This window comes from Vipera ursinii (assembly GCF_947247035.1).
Source record: "Vipera ursinii genome assembly, chromosome: 1".
NCBI classification, from domain to species: domain Eukaryota; kingdom Metazoa; phylum Chordata; class Lepidosauria; order Squamata; family Viperidae; genus Vipera; species Vipera ursinii.
In genome coordinates, this window is record NC_139512.1 from 301,067,237 (window position 1) to 301,092,364 (window position 25,128).

Below are 25,128 nucleotides of genomic sequence, written 5' to 3' on the forward strand. Positions count from 1 at the left end.
CTATGTGGAAAGAAGCATGCAGTGGAGTACCTCAAGGTTCTGTCTTAGGTCCAAGCACTCTTGAACTTCTTCATAAATGCTTTCGATGAGGGGATAGAAGAGGAACTCAATAACTTTACAGATAGCACCAAGCTGGGAGGAATAGCTCAAGATTCAGAAGGACCTTGACTGACTTCAACACTAGGCCCTATCCAACAATATGAAATTCAATGGTGAGAAAAGCAAGGTCCTTCACATAGGCAAGAAAAATCAAATGCACAGTATAGAGTTAGTGGTACCTGGCTCAATAGCAGCAACTGTGTGAGAGAGCTAGGTGTGCTAGTAACTCATCATTTAAATATGAGCCAGCAGTGTTCTTCAGCTGCAATTAATTAATTAATTAATTAATTAAATAATTAAATAATTAAATACAGCCCTAGACTGCATTAATAGAAGGATAGTTTCAAGCTCATGTCAAGTGATAGTACTACTTTATACTGCACTGGTGAGACCACACATGGAATACTATGTCCAATTTTGGTCACCACCATACAAAAAAGATTTTGAAACCCTAGAAAAAGTGCACAGAAGAGCAACAAAAATGATAAGGGATCTGAAGTCTAAACTATATAATGAATGACTGAGGAAACTACGTATTTCTAGTCTGATGAAGAGAAGAACTACGGGTGATATGATACCAGTCTTCCAGTACTTGAGGGGCTGTCATAGATAAGAGGGAGTCAAATTATTCTCCAAAGTTTTTTCCACAGACTGGAAAGTGCTGCCTGCATCCCATGGATGGGGCTTCGCTTGTTTGTGCAGACCAGTTGCTGGCATGCTGCAGCCCAGTACTGGTTCATGGACCAGGGGTTGGGAACCCCTGTGTTATAGAATCTCCTGCTGTGGACAGGAGCTTGGACTAGATGACCTATAAGGTCCCTTCAACCCTATTCTCTGTCCCTATTCTCTTCCTCACTCCATCTTAGCATTTGCTTTTGCAAGCTAAGGGCCTGAGTGGAGAAAATGCCAGGGTATGGCTCAGTTATCACAATCAGCTGCAAACACCAGCTTGGATGCTTGTGAGTAAAGTTGTAAGTTAATGAATGTGCAATATACTGCGAACCATAATGACAGCTGTCATAGGCCGCATTTACGCGGCCGCACTGACAGCTGTCAAAGATGACACATGCGCAGACGCTCCCGCAAGTACACGCGGCCGTTTGACAGCTGTCAAACGCCGCGCATGCGCATTAAGCCGCGAGCTGTCAAAACCGCGGCTATCCCACAGCGACAGCCGCGAGCTGTCAAAATACTGACGCATGCGCATTCACTACCCAACTGTCAAACTCGCGGCAAGCCCCCGGCGGCCGCCGCGAGCTGTCAAAGTTGGCGCATGCGCAGTCGCGGCGACGAGCTGTCAAAACGCCGGCCGCCCGCCAAATCCAGCTGACAGGATCCCCTGCCTAGTTACCCGCTAAGCGTTGTCGCTGGGGAAATTCTGCCCTAACAGCTGACTGATTGGCCCCCTGTTCTTGGAGGGAAAATGCGCCCTGCTGATTTGCTGTCCCGTTTGACAGCTGCCTATATAAAGCATGTTTGTTCACTGTTCCGTCGTCCGGGCTGACTAAAATAAACCTGTTAACGAAGACGCGTCTCCCTTGTCCTTCCTGCCGATAAACTACCTGGCGACGAGGATGGGATACCGGTACTAGCTGAAGTCACGGGCCAGGAGCGTGCTGTCCGGTCAACTGCTGAAGTCACTAGCTAAGTCACCGACCGGACAAGCCAACCTCCTAGGTGCCCAAAGTACCGCGGACCCGGAATGGCCAACCTAGGACACATAAGGGAATTCGACGTCCGGCACCCTGAAGGATGGGAGTCGCATTTGGGCCAGGTCGAGGGGTACCTCCTTGTGAATAAAATCACGGAGGACCGCCACAAGGCCGCCGCGCTCCTATGCCTGAGCGGGCCAGCGGTATACGATATCGCCGTTGGCCTCTGCAGCCCGGACCCAGTCGCCACCATTCCGTATGCCGAGCTCATAGACCGCCTCAGCAAACACTTCATGCCAAGGTGGTCAGAACTGTATTGGCGGCTCTCTTTCGCCCGCCGGAAGCAGCAGCCGGGTGAAACCTCCACTGCTTTCATCGCGACCGTCAGGCACGCCGCCCGCAAATGCCATTTCCCCGACCTGGAGGACCGGATCCGCGATCAAGTTATCGCCGGTCTCCAGAACCCGCGTCTGCAGAGGAAGCTTGTGGCAAAGCCCACAATGGACCTCGCAGAGCTCACGCTGGAGATAATGGCGTACGAAGACAGCCATCGCGACGAAATCGAGTCGTTTGGCGAAAACTCGGGCAACTCTGTCCATCAGGCCAAGGAGCTCGACCAGGGGCCGCCGGAGCCCGAATCCGGGGTCGATGCGATCCTCTCCCGCTTCAACCGGATGACCGCCGGCCGGGAAAGGAGCCGCAACCAAGACCGACAATCGGGCCCCAACACGAAGAAGCCGCAGACCAACGCCAGAGCAAAGTGTGCCAGTTGCGGCGGAAGCCATGCCCGAGCCACCTGCAGGTTTAGGAACGCAAAGTGCCACGGCTGTGGCAAGACCGGCCACATCCGATCAGCATGTCGCAGCCTAAACCGGGAGACCCTCCACGACCTTGATGAGATCCCCGCAGGTAGGACAGTCCCTCCCCGTCCTCAACCAAGGGTTAGAGGGTCCGTATGCTCCCTAACAAAAACTCCCGCCAACAACATCCCCAGAGCCAAAGTTAGAACGTGGGTCAAAATACAGGGAATCCCCTGTGAAATGGAGGTCGACTCAGGATCCTCCGTTTCCATCCTGTCAGGGGACACCCTCCAAAAGATAGCCGACAAAACAAATCACCGCATTCCAATTCAACCCTCCAGGGTCTTGCTGGCAGATTTTCAAGGGGCGCAAATAGATTTAAAGGGACAAGCCGTCCTGAAAGTCGATTTTAAAAAATTCTCAGGCCACTTAACAGCCCAAATAACCAAGCAACCAAGAACTAGCTTAATAGGACTAGATTGGTTTGAGGCATTAGGCATTCGCCTCGAAGGGACACACCGCATCCAAACCGAGTCTTTAGAAAATATCTGCAAAAAATTTGCGGATGTGTTTGACGGCTCACTGGGCAAATACAATGGCCCCCCCATCGACCTCAAGTTCAAACCAGAGGTCGGACCAATTAGAATAAAAGCCAGAAAAGTTCCCTTCGCCCTAAAACCAAAAATAGACAGGGAACTAGACCGCTTGCTCAAACTAGGAGTCCTAGAACCCACTGACAGCGGTACTTGGGAAACCCCCATAGTGACACCTGTCAAACCCAATGGTGACGTCAGAATCTGCGCAGACTATAAAGCGACCCTCAACCGCGCACTCAACCCGCATGCGTACCCAGTCCCGTCAGTAAGAGATGTTCTATCAGAAATAGGGTCCGGCTCCATTTTCGCCAAATTAGACTTGGCACATGCTTTCCTGCAACTCCCTGTAACCAGGGAAACCGCAGAAGCCCAAACCATAGTAACGCACAGAGGGGCGTTCAAAGTGAACCGCCTCCAATTTGGCATCTCCGTGGCACCTGGAATATTCCAGGAAGTCATGGAGCGCACTCTCAAAGGCATCCCCGGAGTCTGCCCGTATTTCGATGACGTCCTCATCGCGGGCGACTCCTCCCACTCCCTAGCAACCAGGCTGCACGAGGTCCTGTCAAGATTCCGCGCAGCTGGTTTAAAATTAAAACGCGAGAAGTGCTCAATCGGAGTAACCTCCGCAGAGTTCCTGGGGTACAAAATAGACTGCAAAGGCATTCACCCCACCAACGCAAAAATACAAGCAATACAAGCCGCACCCCCCCCCTAAAAATAAAACGGAGCTCCAGGCATTCCTAGGGCTCCTAAATTTTTACCATTCATTTCTACCCGGAAAAGTCACAATAGCAGAACCCCTTCATAGACTCCTGGACAAAGGGGCCCCCTGGAAGTGGACCCCACTTCACAATGACAGCTTCAAACAGCTAAAACAATTACTTTCCAGCAATACAACCATATCGCACTACAACGAAACCAAACCTCTATGCATCGCCTGCGATGCTTCACCTTATGGCATCGGGGCAGTCCTCAGCCACTCCCTTAACGATGGCACGCAAGCCCCAATCGCTTACTACTCCAGGACACTTTCAAAAACCGAGCGCAATTACGCGCAAATAGATAAGGAAGCCCTGGCTATCGTAGCCGGAATCAAAAAATTCCACGATTACCTGGCCATACAAGAACTCACAGAATGCCCAGTAACAGCTAAAGACATCGCACTTGCCACAACCAGGGACCCCACCCTCAGCAGGGTACTCTCATGGGTCACATCAGGTTGGCAAGCAACCTGCCCCTCACCCCCCATCCAACCTTATTTTGCAAAAAGACAAGAGCTTTCCACACATTTAGGCTGCATCCTTTGGGGCTGCAGGGTGATAATTCCCTCATGCCACAGAGCAAGAGTTCTCCAAACACTACACGAGGGCCACCCTGGCATCTCAAAAATGAAGGCTCTGGCACGCAGCTACATCTGGTGGCCATCCTTAGACAGGGACATTGAGCAGCATGTAGCCGGCTGCTATATCTGCCAGCAAACCAGACCCTCCCCTCCACACGCCCCAGTCCACAAATGGGAAACCACTTCCAATCCTTGGTCCCGCATCCACCTCGATTTTGCAGGACCGTTCCAGGGACAAACCTTTTTAATTATTGTAGATAGTTACTCTAAATGGCTGGAGGTTCTCCCGGTTTCAAGCACCACATCAGAGGCCACCATTCAAGCACTAAGGGGAGTTTTTGCCACCCACGGTCTACCAGATGTCATAATCACTGACAACGGACCTCAATTTACCTCCCGTGATTTCCAGATCTTCACGAGGAGGAACTGTATTAGACACGCAACATCGGCTCCGTTCCACCCGTCCAGTAATGGCCTCGCAGAGGTCATGGTAAAGACCACCAAGGACTCTCTGCGCAGATTGGTCGTCGGAAACTGGCACCGTCGACTCGCCCGCTTCCTCCTCGCTCACCACTCCACTCCCGTGTCCACCACCGGGAAATCTCCAGCAGAACTAAGATGGGGTCGCCGACTGGTCACTCGACTTGACAGACTGCACCCAGACAGGCCAGCGGCCGAAAAAAACAACAATTTGCCACACAAAACATTCTCTAAGGGACAAAATGTCTGGGCCCGAAATTATGGGGGAAGGGATAAATGGACCCAGGGGGTGGTTCTCGATCAAACCGGCCCCCTGTCATACACCATCAATGCTGGCCCGGGACTCACACTACGGAGACACGCAGATCAACTCCGACCCAGGTCACCCCCCAACACCTCCACGCCAGAAACAGCGGCGGAAGAACCTGCACCCCCCAGCACCGTTCACCCAGAGAATGTCCCCGCTCCAGCCGATCTTCCTCCCGAGGAAGCCCCTGCAACAATAGAAAAACCTTCACCACACAGATCCACGCGACAGAAAAGGCCGCCAGCATACTTACTGGACTTCGAATGGGCCGGGAGTGCGCCAACAAGTTCCAACACTGTTAAAAGTTAAATTCAAATTACTTGTTCAGTTCTGGGGGGGGGAAAGGGGTGCAATATACTGTGAACCATAATGACAGCTGTCATAGGCCGCATTTACGCGGCCGCACTGACAGCTGTCAAAGATGACACATGCGCAGACGCTCCCGCAAGTACACGCGGCCGTTTGACAGCTGTCAAACGCCGCGCATGCGCATTAAGCCGCGAGCTGTCAAAACCGCGGCTATCCCACAGCGACAGCCGCGAGCTGTCAAAATACTGACGCATGCGCATTCACTACCCAACTGTCAAACTCGCGGCAAGCCCCCGGCGGCCGCCGCGAGCTGTCAAAGTTGGCGCATGCGCAGTCGCGGCGACGAGCTGTCAAAACGCCGGCCGCCCGCCAAATCCAGCTGACAGGATCCCCTGCCTAGTTACCCACTAAGCGTTGTCGCTGGGGAAATTCTGCCCTAACAGCTGACTGATTGGCCCCCTGTTCTTGGAGGGAAAATGCGCCCTGCTGATTTGCTGTCCCGTTTGACAGCTGCCTATATAAAGCATGTTTGTTCACTGTTCCGTCGTCCGGGCTGACTAAAATAAACCTGTTAATGAAGACGCGTCTCCCTTGTCCTTCCTGCCGATAAACTAGAATGAATGGAGGAAACGGAGTGAGAAGCATTTCTACCTGGCTATAGTTACTTTTCTCAACTTCACTGCCTCATAGAGACATTTGACAGTTCTTATGTATTACTTTTATAAAAGAACCACATGGCTTATGAACTGCTACTACCCATTTTGTTTCACATGTACCTCTTTGCAGGTCCCGCGTACATTTGTGAACCTGGCAACAATTCTTGATGTGATATCTGTGAGGAAACTGTATCAGGAGAAGAGAATTTACTGCCCAAGATTGATTATGAGGTTTGAAATGAATTGATATTGTGCTGGAACTGGGAAAAACCTCTAATATCTGTGCTGATTGTGGCTCTTCTTAAACTTAAGAAATTGCTTTTTACTAATTCTGATTGTTGCGATATGGAAATATAAACTAACTACACACCATTTATCTAAAGGTATAGAAATAGTCTTGGAAGAGTCATAGATTATAGGGGGGGTTGTCATCAAATCTGCTCCATAGAGGATACAAAAGTTTGCATTGGAGGAGGGATAGGTAAAAAAAATGCATTTTCCAATTCTTTTTCTGGTAGCAGGAATATTCTAAACCTGCTGAGAGCCCAGGATCAGTGCCTGCAGCTCCAGCTGATTGGGGGTGGAAGGCAGCCTCACCAAGTCTTCAGGCAAAGATTCAGCTGGAGTTGTATGAGGTGTTGCCTGCTGAGAGCTCAGGATCAGCACGAGCAGTTACAGCTGATCGGTGCTTCCAGAAGGGAAAAGGAGGTGGGGAAGAGAGAGGAGAGGCTGTAAAAGAGGCAGGTTTTTGGCGGGAGAGGGAGACAACGGGTGGGGGGGGAGAAGAGAAGGGGACAGTGAAAGAGAGATGGAGAAGTGCAGCCTTGAGGAGAGCAGTCAGCTGAAGGTGCACCAAAGAGAAAAGGGGGTGGGAAAGGAGACAATGTAAAAGAAGGGGTAAAGAGAAGAGAGAATATAAAGGGGGGGAGAGAAGAGAGGATAGAAAAGGGGGATAGAAAAGGAGGGAGAGAAGAGGGGATATAAAAGAAGGGAGGAGAGAAGAGAGGATATAAAAGAAGGAGGGGGGAGAGAAGAGATGATATAAAAGGGGAAGATAAGAGAGGATATAAAAGAAGGAGGGAGATAAGAGGATATAAAATGGAAAGAAGAGGGGATATAAAAGAAGGGAGGAGAGAAGAGAGGATATAAAAGAAGGAGGGGGGAGAGAAGAGATGATATAAAAGCGGAAGATAAGAGAGGATATAAAAGAAGGAGGGAGATAAGAGGATATAAAAAGGAAAGAAGAGGGGATATAAAAGAAGGGAGGAGAGAAGAGAGGATATAAAAGAAGGAGGGGGGAGAGAAGAGATGCTATAAAAGGGGAAGATAAGAGAGGATATAAAAGAAGGAGGGAGATAAGAGGATATAAAACGGAAAGAAGAGAGGATATAAAAGAAGGGAGGAGAAAAGTGAGGATATAAAAGGGGGGAGAGAAGAGAGGATATAAAAAGGAGAGAAGAGAGGATATAAAAGGGGTGTGTGTGAGAAATTTGTTAAATGAGTTTTGTCCCATTTTATGACTTTTCTTGCCACATTTGTTAAGTGAATCACTGCAGTTGTTAAATTAGTAACATAGTTGTTAAGTGAATCTGTTTTCCCCATTGACTTTGCTTGTCAGAAGGTCGCAAAAGGGGATCACATGACCCTGGGACAATGTGACCATCATAAATATGAATCAGTTGCCAAGCATCCGAATGTAAATCACTTGATTCTGGGGATGCTGCAACAGTCATAAGTGTGAAAAATGGTCATAAGTCACTTTTTTTCAGTGCCGTTGTAACTTTGAACAGTCACTAAGCAAACTGTTGTAAGTCAAGGACTACCTGTACTTTTATCACTTTTTTCCTTTTTGGGGGGGGTCAACAAGTTTTTTACACCTTGCTAGGCGACTGGTGGTACTCAAATATTGCCATATTCTAAAAGTGGTACAATCGGTGAAAAGGTTGAAAAGCCCCGCTCTAAACAATCCACTGAGAGGCTTCTATTCATAGAAAAGAGCAATGACTCAAACCCAAGAAGTATAGCATATTACAGAAAAACGGTTCTCCATAAAATCACGTGTGATACTTAAGCAATTCAATTGGAGGAGGCAATATTGTTTGACACAAAGGTGCAACTGGACTTTGTTTTTCCTTGAAGACGTTTTACTTCCAAGAAGCTTCTTCTGCTCTGACCAAATGGTGGATAATGGAAAAATTTATACTGCTTGCAGTTATCTGCTTATTAGGATTCTTTCTGAGAGTCATTGAGGCCACTGGAAGGTTTATCTGTAATGCAAATAAGTCTGGTATCGTCTTGGAACTGCTGAAAAGACTATGTTGTGGACAGGAGATAGGCGGTGTCATATTCCTCCCCCTTTGACCTCTCTTTCAAACCAGTGGTCATCTCTGTCCAGAATGTGGACTTTGCTGTCTTCAAAAGAGTGACCTTTGTCTTTCAAATGCAGATGCACTGCTGAATCTTGTCCTGGTGGGTTTGTTCTCCTATGTTGTGCCATGCTTTTGTGAAGTGGTTGTTTTGTTTCTCCAGAGTACAGATGTGTACATGTCTCACTGCTCCAGAGTACAGATGTGTACATGTCTTACCGCAGTCCTTTCAGCAGTTCCAAGAAGTTTCCACACCCATTTGCATTATTCAGGAGGTGACCGTAAGGGCACAGATAAACTTTCAAGTAGCCTCAACGACTCTCAGAAAGAATGCTAACAAGCAGATGACTGCAAGCAATATAAATCCTTTCGTTCTCCACCATTCAATCAAAGCTGAAGAAGCTTCTTGGATGAAAAGCAAAATGTCTTCAAGGAAAAATAAAGTCCAATTGCCTTTTGGAAAAAAAACCTTTGGGACAACCATGACCAGCATGTTTGAGAATCTCTATAGACAATATTGTTTGAGCATAAGATGCATTTCACAGCATGTGTAACATGAAACATAGTTCTAGGACATGAAAACAAATTTCCATTTTTTAAAATGTCTGAGATAAGAATTATATGCTCAACTTGTGCCATTTTTCCCCTCTAGGTCACTGTGTCCATGCATTTTCAAACCTGATGATAATTCCTCTGAAATTGAGAAGTTGGAGTTTTTAAATCGAAGGTATCAGGTAAGGGAAATTTATTATAAATACCATATAGCAATGTTCTACACCTCATCCTTTTAAAAACCAAGCATGAAGATATTAGGTATGTTTGCCATTTTATTAACTCTGCTTCAGGATTTGTTTTTAACAATTAAAAGCAAGTTAGTTTAAAAATAATAAGTAGTGACTTAAAATGTCAAAATTACATTTAGTCTTTTTCACACCTTCATTTAAAAGTGTACTTGCAGTGCTGGGCCAACTTTATATAATAATCACATAATCTAATTTTTATCAATAAAACACACATCCCAATCCTATGCACATTTACTTACAAGTTCAAAAAAGGTTTAACATAAATGGAAATACATCATAATTCCAAAACGTGCAACTGACTGAAAGCTGCAGTTATACACTTAATATGGAAATATGCTCCGTCAAATGTGTTTAAAAATACTTTGTGTTATACAGTTGGTCAATAAAATACTGGCTCTCTTGAGAAAAGTAAGACTATTTTTCTGCTTGAATTATTTTAACCTGTTTTAAATTCCTTTAAAGTCCATTGCTTCATTTTGGGGGTATATTATATATTTAAACAAAGAATAATGCAACAATTCCTCCAGTATTAGATAGAACAAATGGAGTTGAAAAGGCAGAGTTGCTGCTATGTGCTCCATAAATATCAGATGTCTGGTTAGAAGCAAAGCCCAATGACTTGGACTTTGAAATGTGACTTAGTTTGACAGTGAATAAAGAAAAGATGACTGCAATGGAGGCAAAAATGCAGTGGACTATTGTTTTGAAGGTACAGTTTCTTTTGTTATTGGGAATCTGAGGAAAAGAGCCTGTAGCAGAAATGAGAACTTGGAATAGATTCTCAAGACCACATCACATATTACATCATGGAGATTTATGACTTAACCTCCCTATTCAGATAAAAAATGGGATTTTAATTGTTTTGTAGAACAATAGATGTGTAAACTTTGTGGGCAATTTTAAACAGAAAACCAGAGTTTTCTCTCCCTTTGAACTCTTGCATTTCCATAAAGGTAAAGGTTCCCCTGCACATGCGTGCTAGTCGTTTCCAACTCTAGGGGCCGGTGCTCATCTCCGTTTTAAAGCCGAAGAGCCAGCGCTTGTCCGAGGACGTCTCCGTGGTCATGTGGCCGGCATGACTAGACGCCAAAGGCGCACGGAACGCTGTTACCTTCCCACCGTAGTGGTCCCTATTTTTCTACTTGCATTTTTACGTGCTTTCGAACTGCTAGGTTGGCAGAAGCTGGGACGAGTAACAGGCGCTCACTCTGTTACACGGCACTCGGGATTCGACCCGCCAAACTGCCGATCTTCTGATCGACAAGCTCAGCGTCCTAACCCACTGAGCCACCGCGTTCCATTTCCATAGGTCTTGACTATTTTCTATTGGAACAAACTCTTGCTTCCTCCTTCCTCCTGGTTTCTAGTTTCAACCCTGCCATTATCTCCTTCTCTTTCATCTCAGAGCTTACTTCATTTAACCTCAGATAAAATTCCACTTTTGAGTTTTTGGTTTTTCACGAAGGTATGTTCAGAATTCATCTCAAGTCACAGGCAACAATGAAATGGCAGGTTGGGAAACCTTTGGAGGACTTAAACTGAACCCTTAGGTAGCTTCTCACGTTAGCAACTTTATGTGTGTCTGTGCATGAGAGTGCAAGAGAAATTGTAAATGAACAGTATATAATACACATATACTGAAAAACATGGATCAGATGAATTGTGGGATGGAGAAGAATTAATTTTTACTCCATGACCTTTGGTAGTTCAAAGGATGGGGAAGCATGCATTATCTTATACTTCAGATGGAGTGGGGGGAAAGCACTAATGGGCTTGTGTTTCCTGAGTTTCAAGGTCCATAAGAGTGTAGACAATTAGGGGTCAGATTCAGATGCTCTGAAAATTTGGCAGTTTTCCCCACATAAACCAAAGAAGTGATTGAGCATTATACCTGTATTTGACATCTCTTTGACAGACATACCAGCCTGTCATTTCACTGTGTAGCTGTTCTAAAAGGAGCAATATATTGGGTTTTTGTGTTGCCAGGAAGAAACACATCGCTTAATCGAGAGTGGAAGGTATGACACAAGAGAAGATTTCACTGTGGTTGTGCAGCCACTTTTCGAAAAACCAGAAATGCCTGTGACTCCGGTAATTGCAAATGTACACTTGTGCTACCTTTTTGAGAACTGTAAATCATAGGTGGGATCTAGCTAACTTAAATACCATTGAGTTCAATGGTCTCATTTACATTTCACTGTGTCTGAACTCATAATATAGTGAGATTGAGAATTATTTGGGCAGGAGAAGGATTGCAAAGCCATGATGGTTGCAAGCAACTATGATTTATTTATTTATTTTATTAGATTTATATACCGCCCCTCTCCAAGGACTCGGGGCGGTGTACAGGGCAATTAAAACACTAACAACACACAAGGTATAAAAATTAAAATAAGATTAAATCAATAGCCCTAAGTAATAAATACATTCTAAAATTTAATTTTTTAAAAAATTTAAACTCTAAAATCCAATCCCTCAGTCCAGGCCGGCCTGTTCAAACAACCAAGTCTTCAGGTCGCGGCAAAATGAGCGAAGGTTGGGAGCCATCCGGAGCTCAACTGGAAGCTGATTCCAGAGGGCAGGCGCGCCCACAGAGAATGCTCTCCCCCTGGGAGCCACCAGTCGACATTCCCTGACCGACGGCACCCTGAGGAGGCCCTCTCTGTGGGAGCGCACAGGGCGATGGGAAGTTAACGCCGGCAAGAGGTGCTCCTGTAAATAACCCGGACCCATGCCATTTAGGGCTTTATAGGTCATCACCAGCACCTTGAATCTCACTCGGAAGATTTAATGGTCCGCAGACCTTAATTAGGTAACCATCAGGTAGAAAATCCAAAATTCAGTTATAGTTATACTTATCTTGATCTTTCCCTTTAACGTGAGATAGTCAACTCTCATGGGTCAAATGAAAAAATAAGAGACTATATTTTGAGTTATGAATGAATGAACAGACTGAAAATAATTCTACCAGAGATGGCACACGGTATGCCTAACAATGAGTTCTCTAGATTATTAGCAACATCAAGGAAAGATTATTTGGGCTAATGTAGCACTCCTTCTGATGTGAACTGTAAATTGAAAACCTGAAGACAGCAGTTTTCCCTATGAACAAATGATAAGTATAAATTACAAGCATTCAGTCCCCTCCTTTCAAAACAAGAGAAGCAACTTCTAACAAAACAAAAACTGCTGCCCAGCATCTTGACCTTTTGGCAGGCTGCAGGAGGCTATCTGGTGATGCTTTGATGAGAAGGAACATGGACAAAATACCCTGGACTGTTTTGGGGCAGTTAAAGATGGGAATAGAACCAGGAGCCAACTGGAAAGAAAATATAGTATGGTGCTTTCCACCTTTCCCATCAGGAACCCAACTCCCACTAGAGTGAGTTTTCTCTCACCCTAGAAAATACCCCAGATTGGCCTGAGGCTGTGCTATTGCATTTGTTTATTTTGAACTGAATTCTAGCAGCCTGATCACAAGCTCCTAGAGGACTGCATCCATCCCATTGTCCACTCCTGTTTTAAGGCATGTAAAACAATCTGGGATTTCTTTTTCTGAAATATTTTCACTTACTTGCCTGAGCATTACAATGCTACACTGAATTTGTCCAGTAGTCCTTGCTTTTATTCTTGTGCAAGAGCTGCTCAGGATTTTCAAAATAGAAATGTATAGCATCATCCATCTCTTGTTATGTAATAAATCCCCCCAAAACAGAGTCTTCACATCAACTCAGTTGAGACTGTGGGGTATTACTGTTCTTTGGATGATATGTTCCCATAATCAACACATAAAGAATATTGTCCTCTAGTTCATATGGAAACTAATATGTGACAACAAAGAGTCCTGGCTGAAGATAACCATGTTGTATCCATTGACACTAGTTTTTCAATGACATCGACTTAAGTGTTGAATTTGGCGTGGAAATGTATCACCTGAATAGGGCTTAAAGGTAAAGGTAAAGCTTCCCCTGCACATACGTGCTAGTCGTTTCCAACTCTAGGGGCCGGTGCTTATCTCCGTTTCAAAGCCAAAGAGCCAGCGTTTGTCTCCGTGGTCATGTGGCCGGCATGACTAGACGCCAAAGGTGCACAGAACGCTGTTACCTTCCCACCGTAGTGGTCCCTATTTTTCTACTTGCATTTTTACGTGCTTTCGAACTGCTAGGTTGGCAGAAGCTGGGACGAGTAACAGGCGCTCACTCTGTTACGCGGCACTCAGGATTCGACCCGCCAAACCGCCGACCTTCTGATCGACAAGCTCAGCATCCTAACCCACTGTAAATTGCTCCTAGAGCAATTGGAAAAGCCAGTGGACAATACCTGCAGTTTGGAATTAGTAGACTTTTAAGAGGTTCTTTAGTAGTGTTCAGATATAATTTATTCCTCATTTGAGTAAATTTGTTTGCCCTATTTTCATCCTAAATCACACTTTATAAGAAATACACTTTTCATTAAAATGCACAAACTAGTCAGTTAAAAAGTTTAAAGATTTTCTTGTAAAAATGTTGTGGTATGTGTATTGCAGGACTCTGCCAACTTTCTCTCAAAGAAAGAGATGCTTCCCATCTCTTCAAAATAAAATTAGACACATTAAGCATATTTTTTTAAATGCACACATTTCTTGGAATGTGTGGACTGGATTTCAATTTGCTATATATAGATAACCTGTAAGGTATAGTGGTTGAGATATAGGACCTGACCATGGAAATTCTGATTCAAATTCATCCTCAGTCATCAAAGATAATTAAGTGACTTTGGGTAAGTCACACTCTGAAAGTCCAATCTCGTTATCTCTAGCTGTAGAGATAAAAGTGGAAAGGGGAGCACAATATAATATATCACCTTCAGCTTCAAGAAGAAAGATGGGATATATATCTTAACAACCAAGAAATTCTTCAAAGAGGATAACACAGTATCTTCATGCACCTGTAGCCTCAACAGTATTCACAATTGTTGTGATCTACAGTCATTACGTTTGTTGTGTACAGCATATATTTAGGCTTTATTCTGTATATGTAGATTGAGTATCTTGAATTGGATAGTCATTTGTTTCCATTTTTACAGTTTTTGGTTTTTTTGTCCCTCAAGTGAAGTGGGCTCTAGTTCTTGAAAATATATCCAGCAACATGTTCTGTACCAGCCTGCTACCGGCCCTGCAGAAAAGGCAGGGACAACCCCTTTACAAATGGCAAGAGGCTGGAATAAAGCCTGCCAAATTTATTAACATAAAACAGACACCAACCATGAAATAGGAGCTATGAAACAGGAACTATTCAAGCGGTTGCCTTCAGCAAACCAGCCCTCCCACGCATTCCCCCTTAAATACAGTTCAGGGCACGGCTTCTCTCTGCCTCCTTCCGAGGAGCCCCATTGCCTTCCTCTGTTTACTCCTGATTGACTGCCTCCTGCGTCGGGCGTCCTTGAACAGGGCCAGCTGTGGGTCATCTTCATCCATGCTGTCAGGCTCACACAGCTGGGTCTGCGTCGTGACCAGATGAGAGGGGCCTGGCTGGGGGCTCTCATCAAGCTCTTCAACACCCCCCCTCCTCCTCTGAGTCGTCCGACCCAACTGCCGAACCCACAGGCTGACCCTGAATCACAACACAACACACAATTGCTTTGCTGGAAGAAATCAGCAGAGTTGCCCTTATGGAAATAATAATGTCTGATTCTTACTTTAGGATGGGCTTCCAGATGTTTCATATTTTGCCCCAGACTGTTTTCATTTCAGCCAGAAGACTCACACCCAGGCTGCTCGGGGGCTGTGGAACAACATGGTAAGAGATTGTTCTAGAACAGGGGTCCTCAACCTTGGCAACTTTAAGACTTGTGGACTTCAACTCTCAGAATTCCTCAACCAGCTGGCTGAGGAATTCTGAGAATTGAAGTCCACAAGTCCTAACGTTGCCAAGGTTGAGGACCCCTGTTCTAGAAAATTTTCTTTTAATCCCATTCATAAATCTGAGAATGTGGACATTTTGTAGTAACATCATAGTCTAAGAATAATTTAAGAGCAAAGAAAAAAACTGAATGAGAACCTGATATAAATCTTTCACGTCTATACAACTGGCATTTGTTTTATGCTATAGGCAGGAAAAGTGAGAAGATTATACACTGAGAAGTGAAGAAAATCTGCTAGTAAAAAGCACTGAAACTTTATAATGTCCACAATAGAAAAACTAACAGGACATATCCATCCTGAAAGTTAATTGTTTTCTGATTATGGAAAGATGTTGGTGAATCATATTCATTGTGCATGTAGTGTCACAATGGATTTTTAACTGGATGTCCACTTGTAGATTATTAGGAAGATAAGATTTAGGAAGTCTGTGTTAAGATACTTTCATGCTACCTTTGACAGCCACTGTTATTGCCACACAAATGCTCCTAATTGCATGCATGCCATCCTTGTGAGAGTCCTCAACTTTTTTTGCCAAAAATCCTCTTAAGTTAGGTGCTTCTTCCCTCTGGAATGGGACAACTTTCCACAGCCAATGTGTCATAGCCAACTCACCATAGCCAACTCGCCATGGGACAACTCGCAGTGGGACAATTCAACAATTCAATTTAATTATTTAAAATAATTTTAAAAATATTTTAATTTTTGTCATTCACATTTTATTTTGTCCCTCCTTTGGCATCTTTTCTTTAATGATTCTATTGGATTATTTCTTTGATATTAGTGTAATTCTTGTCCTGCAGCGAGTTGGCTATGGCAAGTTGGCCATAGTGAGTTGACTGTGGCAAATTGACCATGGTGAGTTGGCTGTGGCAATTGGGCTGTGGCGAGTTGTCATAGACTCTCTTCCCTCTTCCCCAGCTAGTAAATTGCAAAATATAAAAATTAGCATTCCATCTAATGCAGACATGTGAAACTCATGATGTCACATGACATCGCACAATGTATCATGACTTTTTCAGTGATTTTTTCAACGCATTTTCAGTGTGACACATCCAGTCCATGGGCTGGCAGTTTGACATGCCTGTTCTAGTGGTTCCAAGAGGTGAATGAGGTGGACTTTTCACAAATGGGTAACTGGTTGTATTGCAATTCCAGAGGATACACAGCAAAACTGCCTGCAATATGTCTTCTGGAGTAATAGTTCAGCTACTGAATTTAGAAAATGCAATCCTTTTGTTTGGAAAGGATCTGAGCCAGACTTTCTGCTGCAATATTCTTTCCCCTGTGTATTATATCTTTAATATATTAAAAATTGCAGGATTAGATAATTATAGTTCAAAAACAATTTTGTATTGATTTATCTAATTCTCCAAAAGGTCTGTGGATTACACTTTGTAATGATTTATGGCATACATTCCTGCATCTTTTGTTTTTCATCTCCTATTCCATGCCCTATATCTTTTCTTATTATTTGCTACAGTTGGAACCCATTGCAGAAAAGACAATAATACAAAGACTTGAACCTGAGATAACACTCAAATGTCCAAACCAGGTAAATGAATTTTCTTAGGACCCTATAGTGCAATGTAATTTCCAGTACTATTTTCTTTCCCATCCTTGCTGTGCAAGTGAGATTAATATTGCCACCACTATCCTGTTTCTTTTCTATAAATCCTACTGTCAAAGTTCTGACTGATGATCCCAACGAAGTAAGCACAGCTGAGACATTCCAATCTCTAACTCAAAACTTTATTGAGTACAGCAGATTGGCACTGATAAATAAAAAGCCAGCTCTGGCTAAAATGGCACAGTAAATTAAAAGTATAGAACCTCCCTTTCCCCCTAATAGTGCAGGTCACATTCCCCAATTAAGTGTCAGACATTTGTTACAAGAAAAATCTTCAGTTTCCAGCCAACGGTTCTCCAATGACCTTTTTTCTCATGATGGGCCACTCACACCTGTGATGAGCATTCCAATCATCTGCCCTCCCCACTGTTGGCAAGCTAAGAAACAATGATGGCTGAAGGGGAATACGTTTCTTTGAAGCTTGACACCTACAAGCTAGAAAGAAATATTCAATTGCAAAATTATCTGGGTTAGCCTTGATTGGATGCTGACAATAACGTGTAACAGAAGTGAGAATTGCCCTATGACCTCGCTAACCTCAGTGAGGAACTTCTTTGGATAAAATGAGACATCAGAAAAGGTATACTGGTATGTATCTGGAAAGTGAGAGGTGACTTGAGGGGAAGTGTTGATGTGGGTCCATCTGAATTCATTAAAATCCCTTACTGACTTCAAGGACCTAACACATCACTAGCACCTACTGTTGTGATATCTGAACTCCTGGAAGGCACATGGATGAGAAGATATTCTCATGTTGGTCTTCTTTAGGTGTTGCAACTGCGTTGACTGGCTAAAAAATTGTGGTTTTCTATATTGGGTCTTGGAGAATATACTGGCCTAGGGAATCATGATGATTTCTAGCTGGAAGCACCTCCCACAGTTCTTGGGTTAATAAAACAATCAGAAGCTGCATGATTTGCTCTCTGGATTTTGCATATCTCTCTCTCTCTGTGGGTGTCTCTGTGTGTGTATGTAACAGAAGCTCCCCTTAGCAGACTAATCAATTCAGAGCTGTTATTCTGAAGGGCACTTAATTTCCATGCCTCCCCCCCCAATCTGAATCCCACACTTAAGCAGTTATTCATCCCACCAACTACCTGTGTATTTTCTTCTGAAGATCAACAGTAACTGAGATGGTAGGGGTAAATGTGAGAGAGATTTAGTTTGAAAGAACAATGTGAGGAAAGCTGACTTCTTCTGCCTGAGAAACAATGTCTGCTTTTATCCTGTTAAAATTGCTGAGATCTCATAATCTCCTCCTATCTCATCTGGTTGGTCCCTAATCAGAGGTACAGATGACTGTACAGTATCTGGGTTATTTGTAAGACAGACTTGCCTCTGGAGGGCGCTTTGGGATCAACTTTTCACTTTGACTTGGCTCTCCCTGTTCTGTAGGCCCAGCCATATTTAATGACATACAAAAACAGCAACTATACTTACCACAAGGAAAATACTCCAGTTTATGGAAGTCAGATGCTGTGCAAGGATAAAGCACCATCAACCGAATATCCTACTTCAGGTAACCTTAGCTGTTTGACACCAAAATCATCAAGAGACATCACTAAGGACGAATTTAAAATATCAACTCTTTCTCAAATTCTGAACATATTTTGCTGCATTTTCAGCAGGGACCCATACTTTTAAATAAAGTTGCAGATATGATCCATGGTAATGAATATTAACATGAGTATCAGGCCTGAAAGAATAGAGTTAAGATACTATAGACAGCCAATCTGGTCTAGTGATGAAAGCACCACGCTAGAAAGAAAAAGACTGTGAGTTCAAGTCCTGAATTAGCCACGAAAACCAGTTGGGTGACTTGGGGCCAGTCATTCTCTCAGCCCAACCCACCTCACAGGGGGGTTATTGTGGGAAAAATAGGAGGAGGAAGACGTGTTGGACATGTACACCACCTTGAGTTATATGTAGAAATAATAAGGATACAAATAAACAAAACAAATACTAATAATGTATTGTCACTGGGGGAGGAGGAGCCTTTTCAAGGAAATGTGGATTGTTCATTTATACAAAAACATAAAAGGTGTGCTTAAAGATGTGAGACTTACTCTTATGCAGATGTACTTTTACTCTTATTCAATTGAATTGCAAAAGAGTTCAGCTGAATTTATTCTGAGGTGTGTGTAAGTTTATAATCTAATTTATTGAAAGAAAACTTACAAAAGCATCCTGATGATGTTGGCTGTGACTTATACATGTTTCTGTTGTACTACCTACATCTTTAAGATTTCTCAGAATTTCTTTCTGCAACATATCAGAAAAGTTCACTAGTGTGCTTGCTCTTTCAGCTGGAAAAATCAAATAATTTGTGGCTCAGCTGCTGTAAATAGTTAATTCTAACTTTTGAACCTTACATGCATTATTATGCTATTTTTCTTAATAGTATGAATACTTTCCAGGTAGTTCTTAGCAACTGCCTTATTTAGTGACTGTTCAATTAGACAATGGCAATGAAAAAGTAGCTTTACAACCAATCCTTGCATTTGCAACCTGCTCAGGTCTATGAAGCAAAGGAAAACTGAAGACCACAAGCACAGTTGTGTTTTCACTTAGCGATGGCTTCAGTTTACAATCAAGTTGTTGATCTCAATTGTGGTTCTTAAACAAGGACTATCTGTATTTATTTAGCAAAACCACTAACTTCAGTGGCTTTCAAGGAGAGGATAGAACCAGTGGAAACCATGAATTGGTAAAGTGACACAATAATATCACTAGGTACAGTCAAGAAGTTATGTTCATTAACATAAATGTTCGGACGAAGTGGTGAGAGATAGCTCTTTGGCACAAGGGAAAACGTAGGTTGAAAGAAGCAGCGTTTCCTGTGTCAAAAGAAGAATGGCCCTGGAAAATGGTGCTCAGGAACCAGAGGCCTACCCCGAGTAGCCTCAAAAGGCTAATACCATCTGACAGGACACAGAATCTGATGGAGTCATTACCAGCATTAATATAGAGGCATCACAGACTGATTGTGAAGGAAGTACACATCTTCTGAAATGGAACCATTACATTCACTCTCACTCTGTAGAGAACTTGGGGTGAAACAAAGGTGACATTGTGAAGGCATGTCTTACAAAATTATGAATAAAGCTTTTATGCTGAAATTAGCAACCTTTTGCAGGAACCTCTTGCTTCCTGCAAGAGGTTTAATTGCAATGTGGTTTTTTTTCCTTTGTTCTTTTTGTTTTACAGTGCATAGCCTAAAACCAGCTGATGTGCAAGTAATAGCTGCCTTGGGAGATTCCTTGACTGTAAGAAGCCTAGTTCTTTTGCCATTCTTTTCCTAGGAAAGCTGTGGTTCCCTTTGTTTATTTAAATACAGAGTACAGGTTCATGTGCTAGCTCCTGGGAGAGGCAAAGGCCGCTCCCACTGTGGAAATGTAGCCTTAGGTCATGGGTGTCAAATTTAACCGTGTCACATGATGTGTCGAGAAGTTTTGCAACTTTATTTGCATTGCCGGAGCTGGGGTGGGCACGGCATCCATATGATGCAACTGGCCCACAGGCCAGCAGTTTGACACCCCTGCTATAGGTTCATCATAACTCTCAGCTCTAATGAGATTTTTTTTTCTCTCTGACTCAGTATGAATCAAATCATTATGGCTCAAGTTTTCATGTAAACCCAGCCTGGCTTTTTCAACAAACCTGACAGCCTTAATCACTTCATTAAGTAATTTAACCAGACATTGATAGCAGCTGTTTTGAGTTCTAAAGGGAAACTTCATCATTCTGTTATTTTATCCCTGACTCCCTGAACTAGAACAAAGCTGGGCTATTGGTATGAGTGGCAAAACACCTCTGTTATTTTAATATAAAGCATGGCAGAGTCTGACAGTGAGGAAAAAACAAAATCAAGTTGTTGGGGTATGTGTGTGTGTTGTTGTTGTTTTTCCAAATGCTCAATTTTAAAAGTTGATTGTTCATAGCAAGAGTTAGGATGAAGGATCATAGCTCTTAGAATGTCAGGTATTAAAGCTTTATGAAAAAGGTGTAGCTCAGTTATTCTGGGTGTATTCTAAGTGCTCATTTTGTGTAGGTGGGATGGGAGGAGAATTAAGGTGGCAGGATTTCCTGATTGTTCCAGAATGAGAGGGCAACACAGTGCAGAAAATGTGTGGATGTGGCCTACATGAGGGGCACCCATATCTCAATTGTGCTGCTACCTCTCCCAATCATCTTCATTTTGTCTCTTTGTTGCATTCTATGGGCTTCCAAGAAAAACTCTGTTTTTGTTGCACCTTTACACATATGCAGCAACCCCATTTTGACTTCTCTCCTTTCAGCTTCATTGAATAAATAATGGGACAGCGGTAATACAAGAGCTAACTGAACTGATAGTGTATCATTTCTTGATAAATTACTCGCTGTATTGCTCCATTAATCTTGCATCCTGCTTATAACAGGTCAAAACACCACTTTGTACATCCATAAATCTTGTTGATGGGACATGGTGTATGCCTCCACTATTTCAGATCCTTTAAAATGTCATGCAGGGGAGGCTTATAATAATAATGACGTGTGGAAAAAATGCCAGATCCACCTAAACAAGTGGCTGGCTGTGTGACCAATTATAATAATAAGTTTTGGATTGCACTTAAGAACATCTGTGCATTGACAAAATTTTCGTCAATTACAAAAGACCTCACTGCTTGGATCCTCACAGATACTATACGTATACATTATGACATTCTAGATTGTGGCTGTCAAACTCGCCGTGTCATGTGACGTGTCGTGACTTATCACAACTTTTTTCCTCCTGCCGGAGCTGGGGTGAGCATGGCTTCCATGTGATGCATCCAGCCCACGGGCTGGCAGTTCGACAGCCCTGTTCTAGATTCTTGGGAAGAACGTGATGCAAATGAAGGCTAACAATATTTAAAGAACTGGCAGCTGGGATTTCACACTTTTATGTATATCATTATAATTAAATAATTAAAAAGATCAGATGCCCACATCATGCGTGCCAAAGACTTAAGGGGGTAGTTTTATTTGAGCAATTAAAAAAAGGAAAACACAAAATACATAAATGGTGAAATCGTTCTTTCTGTTCTTTCTGAGACAGGCTGGCATTGGAATTGGATCAGCACCAAATGATATGCAGGATATGCATACACAATATCGGGGTCTGGCTTGGAGGTAAGTTTGTTGTCTTTGGGCTCAAGTCATGGGTGGTTAAAGTGTTATCCATCCACCCTTGAGCCGGCAGAAAAGTCAGAATATTCTGCTATAATATTCTGCTACAATAACAAACACAGCAGATGGTGCTGTTCTTGTTTGCTTACTGAGAGTTCAGGAACTGATGGGATCCCTTGGGTTAATTTTATAGCTGATGGGGAAAGCAAGCACTTGTCCTTCTCTCTTTCTGTAGTGGGGCCAGTTTAGATAAATGCTTAGCACAGAAGGTTTATCCACCTGTCAAGTTATCCAGCTAACAGATGGTAGCACCTAAGAGAGACCCAGGATATAATAGGGGGTAATTCTCGCAATGCTTCTTGTAATACTGCCTTCATCCTGTTTTTATAACTTTTATTATTGCAATGGACTCACAGATGAATGCTAAAGCTATAGTATGGCCTTGATGAGATCACTGCCAGGACACGTCTGAGGCCACTGCAATTGTCAGGCTGTTTGTTATTTATGAACTGTACTCCATTTCCTTTCAACCATGGTTGGGAATGCAACTCGTTCATCCTGGATTTGCTCCTCCCTCCCCTTGCTTTGCCCCATATACCCGTCTATGACTGTTACCTGTCAGCTGGGTTCACCTCCTTTCAGAACAGCCTTGCACCCATGTTTAGAAATTGCCCATCAGGCAACAGATGCAGAGCAAAAACTTTGCAAGAGCCTTGTCCCATTCCCCTCCATGCTGCTTCTGCGTGCCTGTTATCTATCAAAGGAACGGTTGTTGAACATGGGTTGAATGCTGTTTCAGAAGACCAAAATACACTCAACTAGGCTATTTCTGAACATTCTTGAAACATTAAACCATTCAGCAAGGAGCCACATCATTCATCTTGCATTTTTAAAGTTTCACCGTGTGTTGTATATCTATGGAGCAAAATAATACCAGTTTTAAGTGGTTTAATTGAGATGACACCTCAAAAATCTTCAGAGCTGTTATTTGCTGATATGCTGAGAATACTACGAGTCCATATGCCTTTCCCTGTAGGATTACAGTTTTTGGAATTTTCCGAAGGAAGTCTAACTCCTGAATCTCTTTATAATTGCTATGCTGGATCTGCTAGGCCAAGGAAAGTTTAAAAAGTTGCCCATTCCTTCAAAATAAAGGTTATGTTTGTTCTATAGAAATCTGGGTATATTTTAGAATAAAAAACCACTGGCCATGTTATGTGAGGATTTCTATTTAGCATTAGCAAATTCAATTCTTGCTCAGATCATACAAGCATTAATATCCCATAAACACTTATTCATTTATTGTCAGAGATTGGCCATGCCAGGAGGAGGAGTCAAGTGAGGGTCTGAAATCATTACACAGGCACTAGAAAGCAAGGTCCAACCCCTCCTCTCCCCCTCCCCCCATGCTGGACCTTATCTAGTCTAGCCCAGCTGGAAACTGTCAGTCTGGGAAAATTGCTGTGAAACAGGCATTGAGCAATAAAGTAATGTAAATTCTTCACATGTGGGTCTGATTGTTCGTGTCTGACGTGAATGTACCTTGTCCTCTCCATCCTTTCCTTTCCCTGCTATTTATATCAGCATCTCTTGGTTCTAGTGATCGTGCTACCTAAACTGCATTTTTCATGAAAAAGAAGGTGCTTGCCACCAGTTCTATTTTATACTAACGGGCTTTGTGTCTTTCTTCTTCTGTTTTTATTTATTTATTTATTGCAGCATTGGAGGAGATGCTTCATTAAAGAATGTAACAACTTTACCAAGTATGTCAAGACTGGCTTCTGCAATTGTACTATGATAAAATAATAAGCAGGCACATACATAGAATGAAGGCTACTGCTAAGCTTGTAAGCCGCCCTGAGTCTTTGGAGAAGGGCGGGATATAAATGGGATTTTAAAAAAAAAATAGCAGTTGCTCCCTCTGTATTGTTGTTAAGAATAAGTGATTCAATAAGAATGGAACCTGTGACACAATACGGGCATAGAACTCAATATTGCAGTTGATGTCAGAGTTATTCTTAAAATTTGGCATTGCTACCTGGCTCTGAATGTTTGATCAATCAAAATATAATCTTATCTGTAGATAGGAATAAGATGGGTTGTTTTGAAAGCTTTTATTATAGATGGTCAATTTATTTGGAGGATTTGAATTATAATTAACAAATAATTTATTCTTAAATTGAAATCTTCCAATACTTGTCTGCTTTATTATCCTGCAAAACTTTTGTATTCCCCCTGAATGCAATAGTATATAGTATACCTCCAATTACAATAATAGTGAATAAGGTGCCTAACATTAAAAAGCCTACACACACACACACACACACACACATACACATACACACACACACACACACACACACACTGCCTTTCTCTTTCCAACATGAACAGCAGAACAAGGGATGCAAAAGCCAGGAAGCCTTTCCAAATATACAATTTTTTCCAAATTGCATTTAAAGGCAACTGAGATACCCACTGGCCTTTCTTTGTATCAGCATCTCACATCTCACCCTCCATGTATCCATGTTTTGCGGTCCAGTAATCTCATTGTTTACTTTAGGAAACATAGGAGAGATGCTGTAATTCATTAGCATAGCACATTTTGCATACAACCAACCTCGGAACAATTCTGGCATCTCCAGTAAGATTGGGAAAGAACTTGAATATTCTTGCTGGTCGGTGATCTCTAAAGTGGTTTCTGATATTCAGACATACCCCAAGAGGTGTTAGTCATATACTGGTAAGGGGGACAAGGCCATTGTACCAGTATATTGTTGAAAAGACTTCGAGGACATATGACAAGATTTTTACGTCAACAACTTTTGTTGTTGTTAGTTGCGAAGTCGTGTCCGACCCATCGCGACCCTATGGACAATGTTCCTCCAGGCCTTCCTGTCCTCTACCATCTTCTGGAGTCCATCTAGGCTCACGCCTACTGCTTCAGTGACTCCATCCAGCCACCTCATTCTCTGTCGTCCCCTTCTTCTATTGCCCTCAATCTTTCCCAGCATTAGGCTCTTCTCCAGTGAGTCCTTCCT

General features: G+C 43.1%; 1 protein-coding gene across 1 annotated transcript in view; it reads left to right on the forward strand.

The window, feature by feature from the left end:
* The window catches only part of PLB1 (phospholipase B1), a gene marked incomplete at its 5' end in the record, with an annotated part of 116,444 nt that overhangs the window by 46,938 nt on the left and 44,378 nt on the right, over window positions 1–25,128 (forward strand). The window contains 9 exons of the mRNA XM_083348375.1: window positions 6,375–6,475; window positions 9,263–9,344; window positions 11,400–11,504; window positions 15,095–15,190; window positions 16,796–16,867; window positions 18,338–18,461; window positions 20,150–20,208; window positions 22,020–22,093; window positions 23,810–23,853. Of these exons, the coding sequence (XP_083204501.1) occupies window positions 6,375–6,475; window positions 9,263–9,344; window positions 11,400–11,504; window positions 15,095–15,190; window positions 16,796–16,867; window positions 18,338–18,461; window positions 20,150–20,208; window positions 22,020–22,093; window positions 23,810–23,853 (757 nt within the window). The remainder of the gene's footprint in view (window positions 1–6,374; window positions 6,476–9,262; window positions 9,345–11,399; window positions 11,505–15,094; window positions 15,191–16,795; window positions 16,868–18,337; window positions 18,462–20,149; window positions 20,209–22,019; window positions 22,094–23,809; window positions 23,854–25,128) is intronic.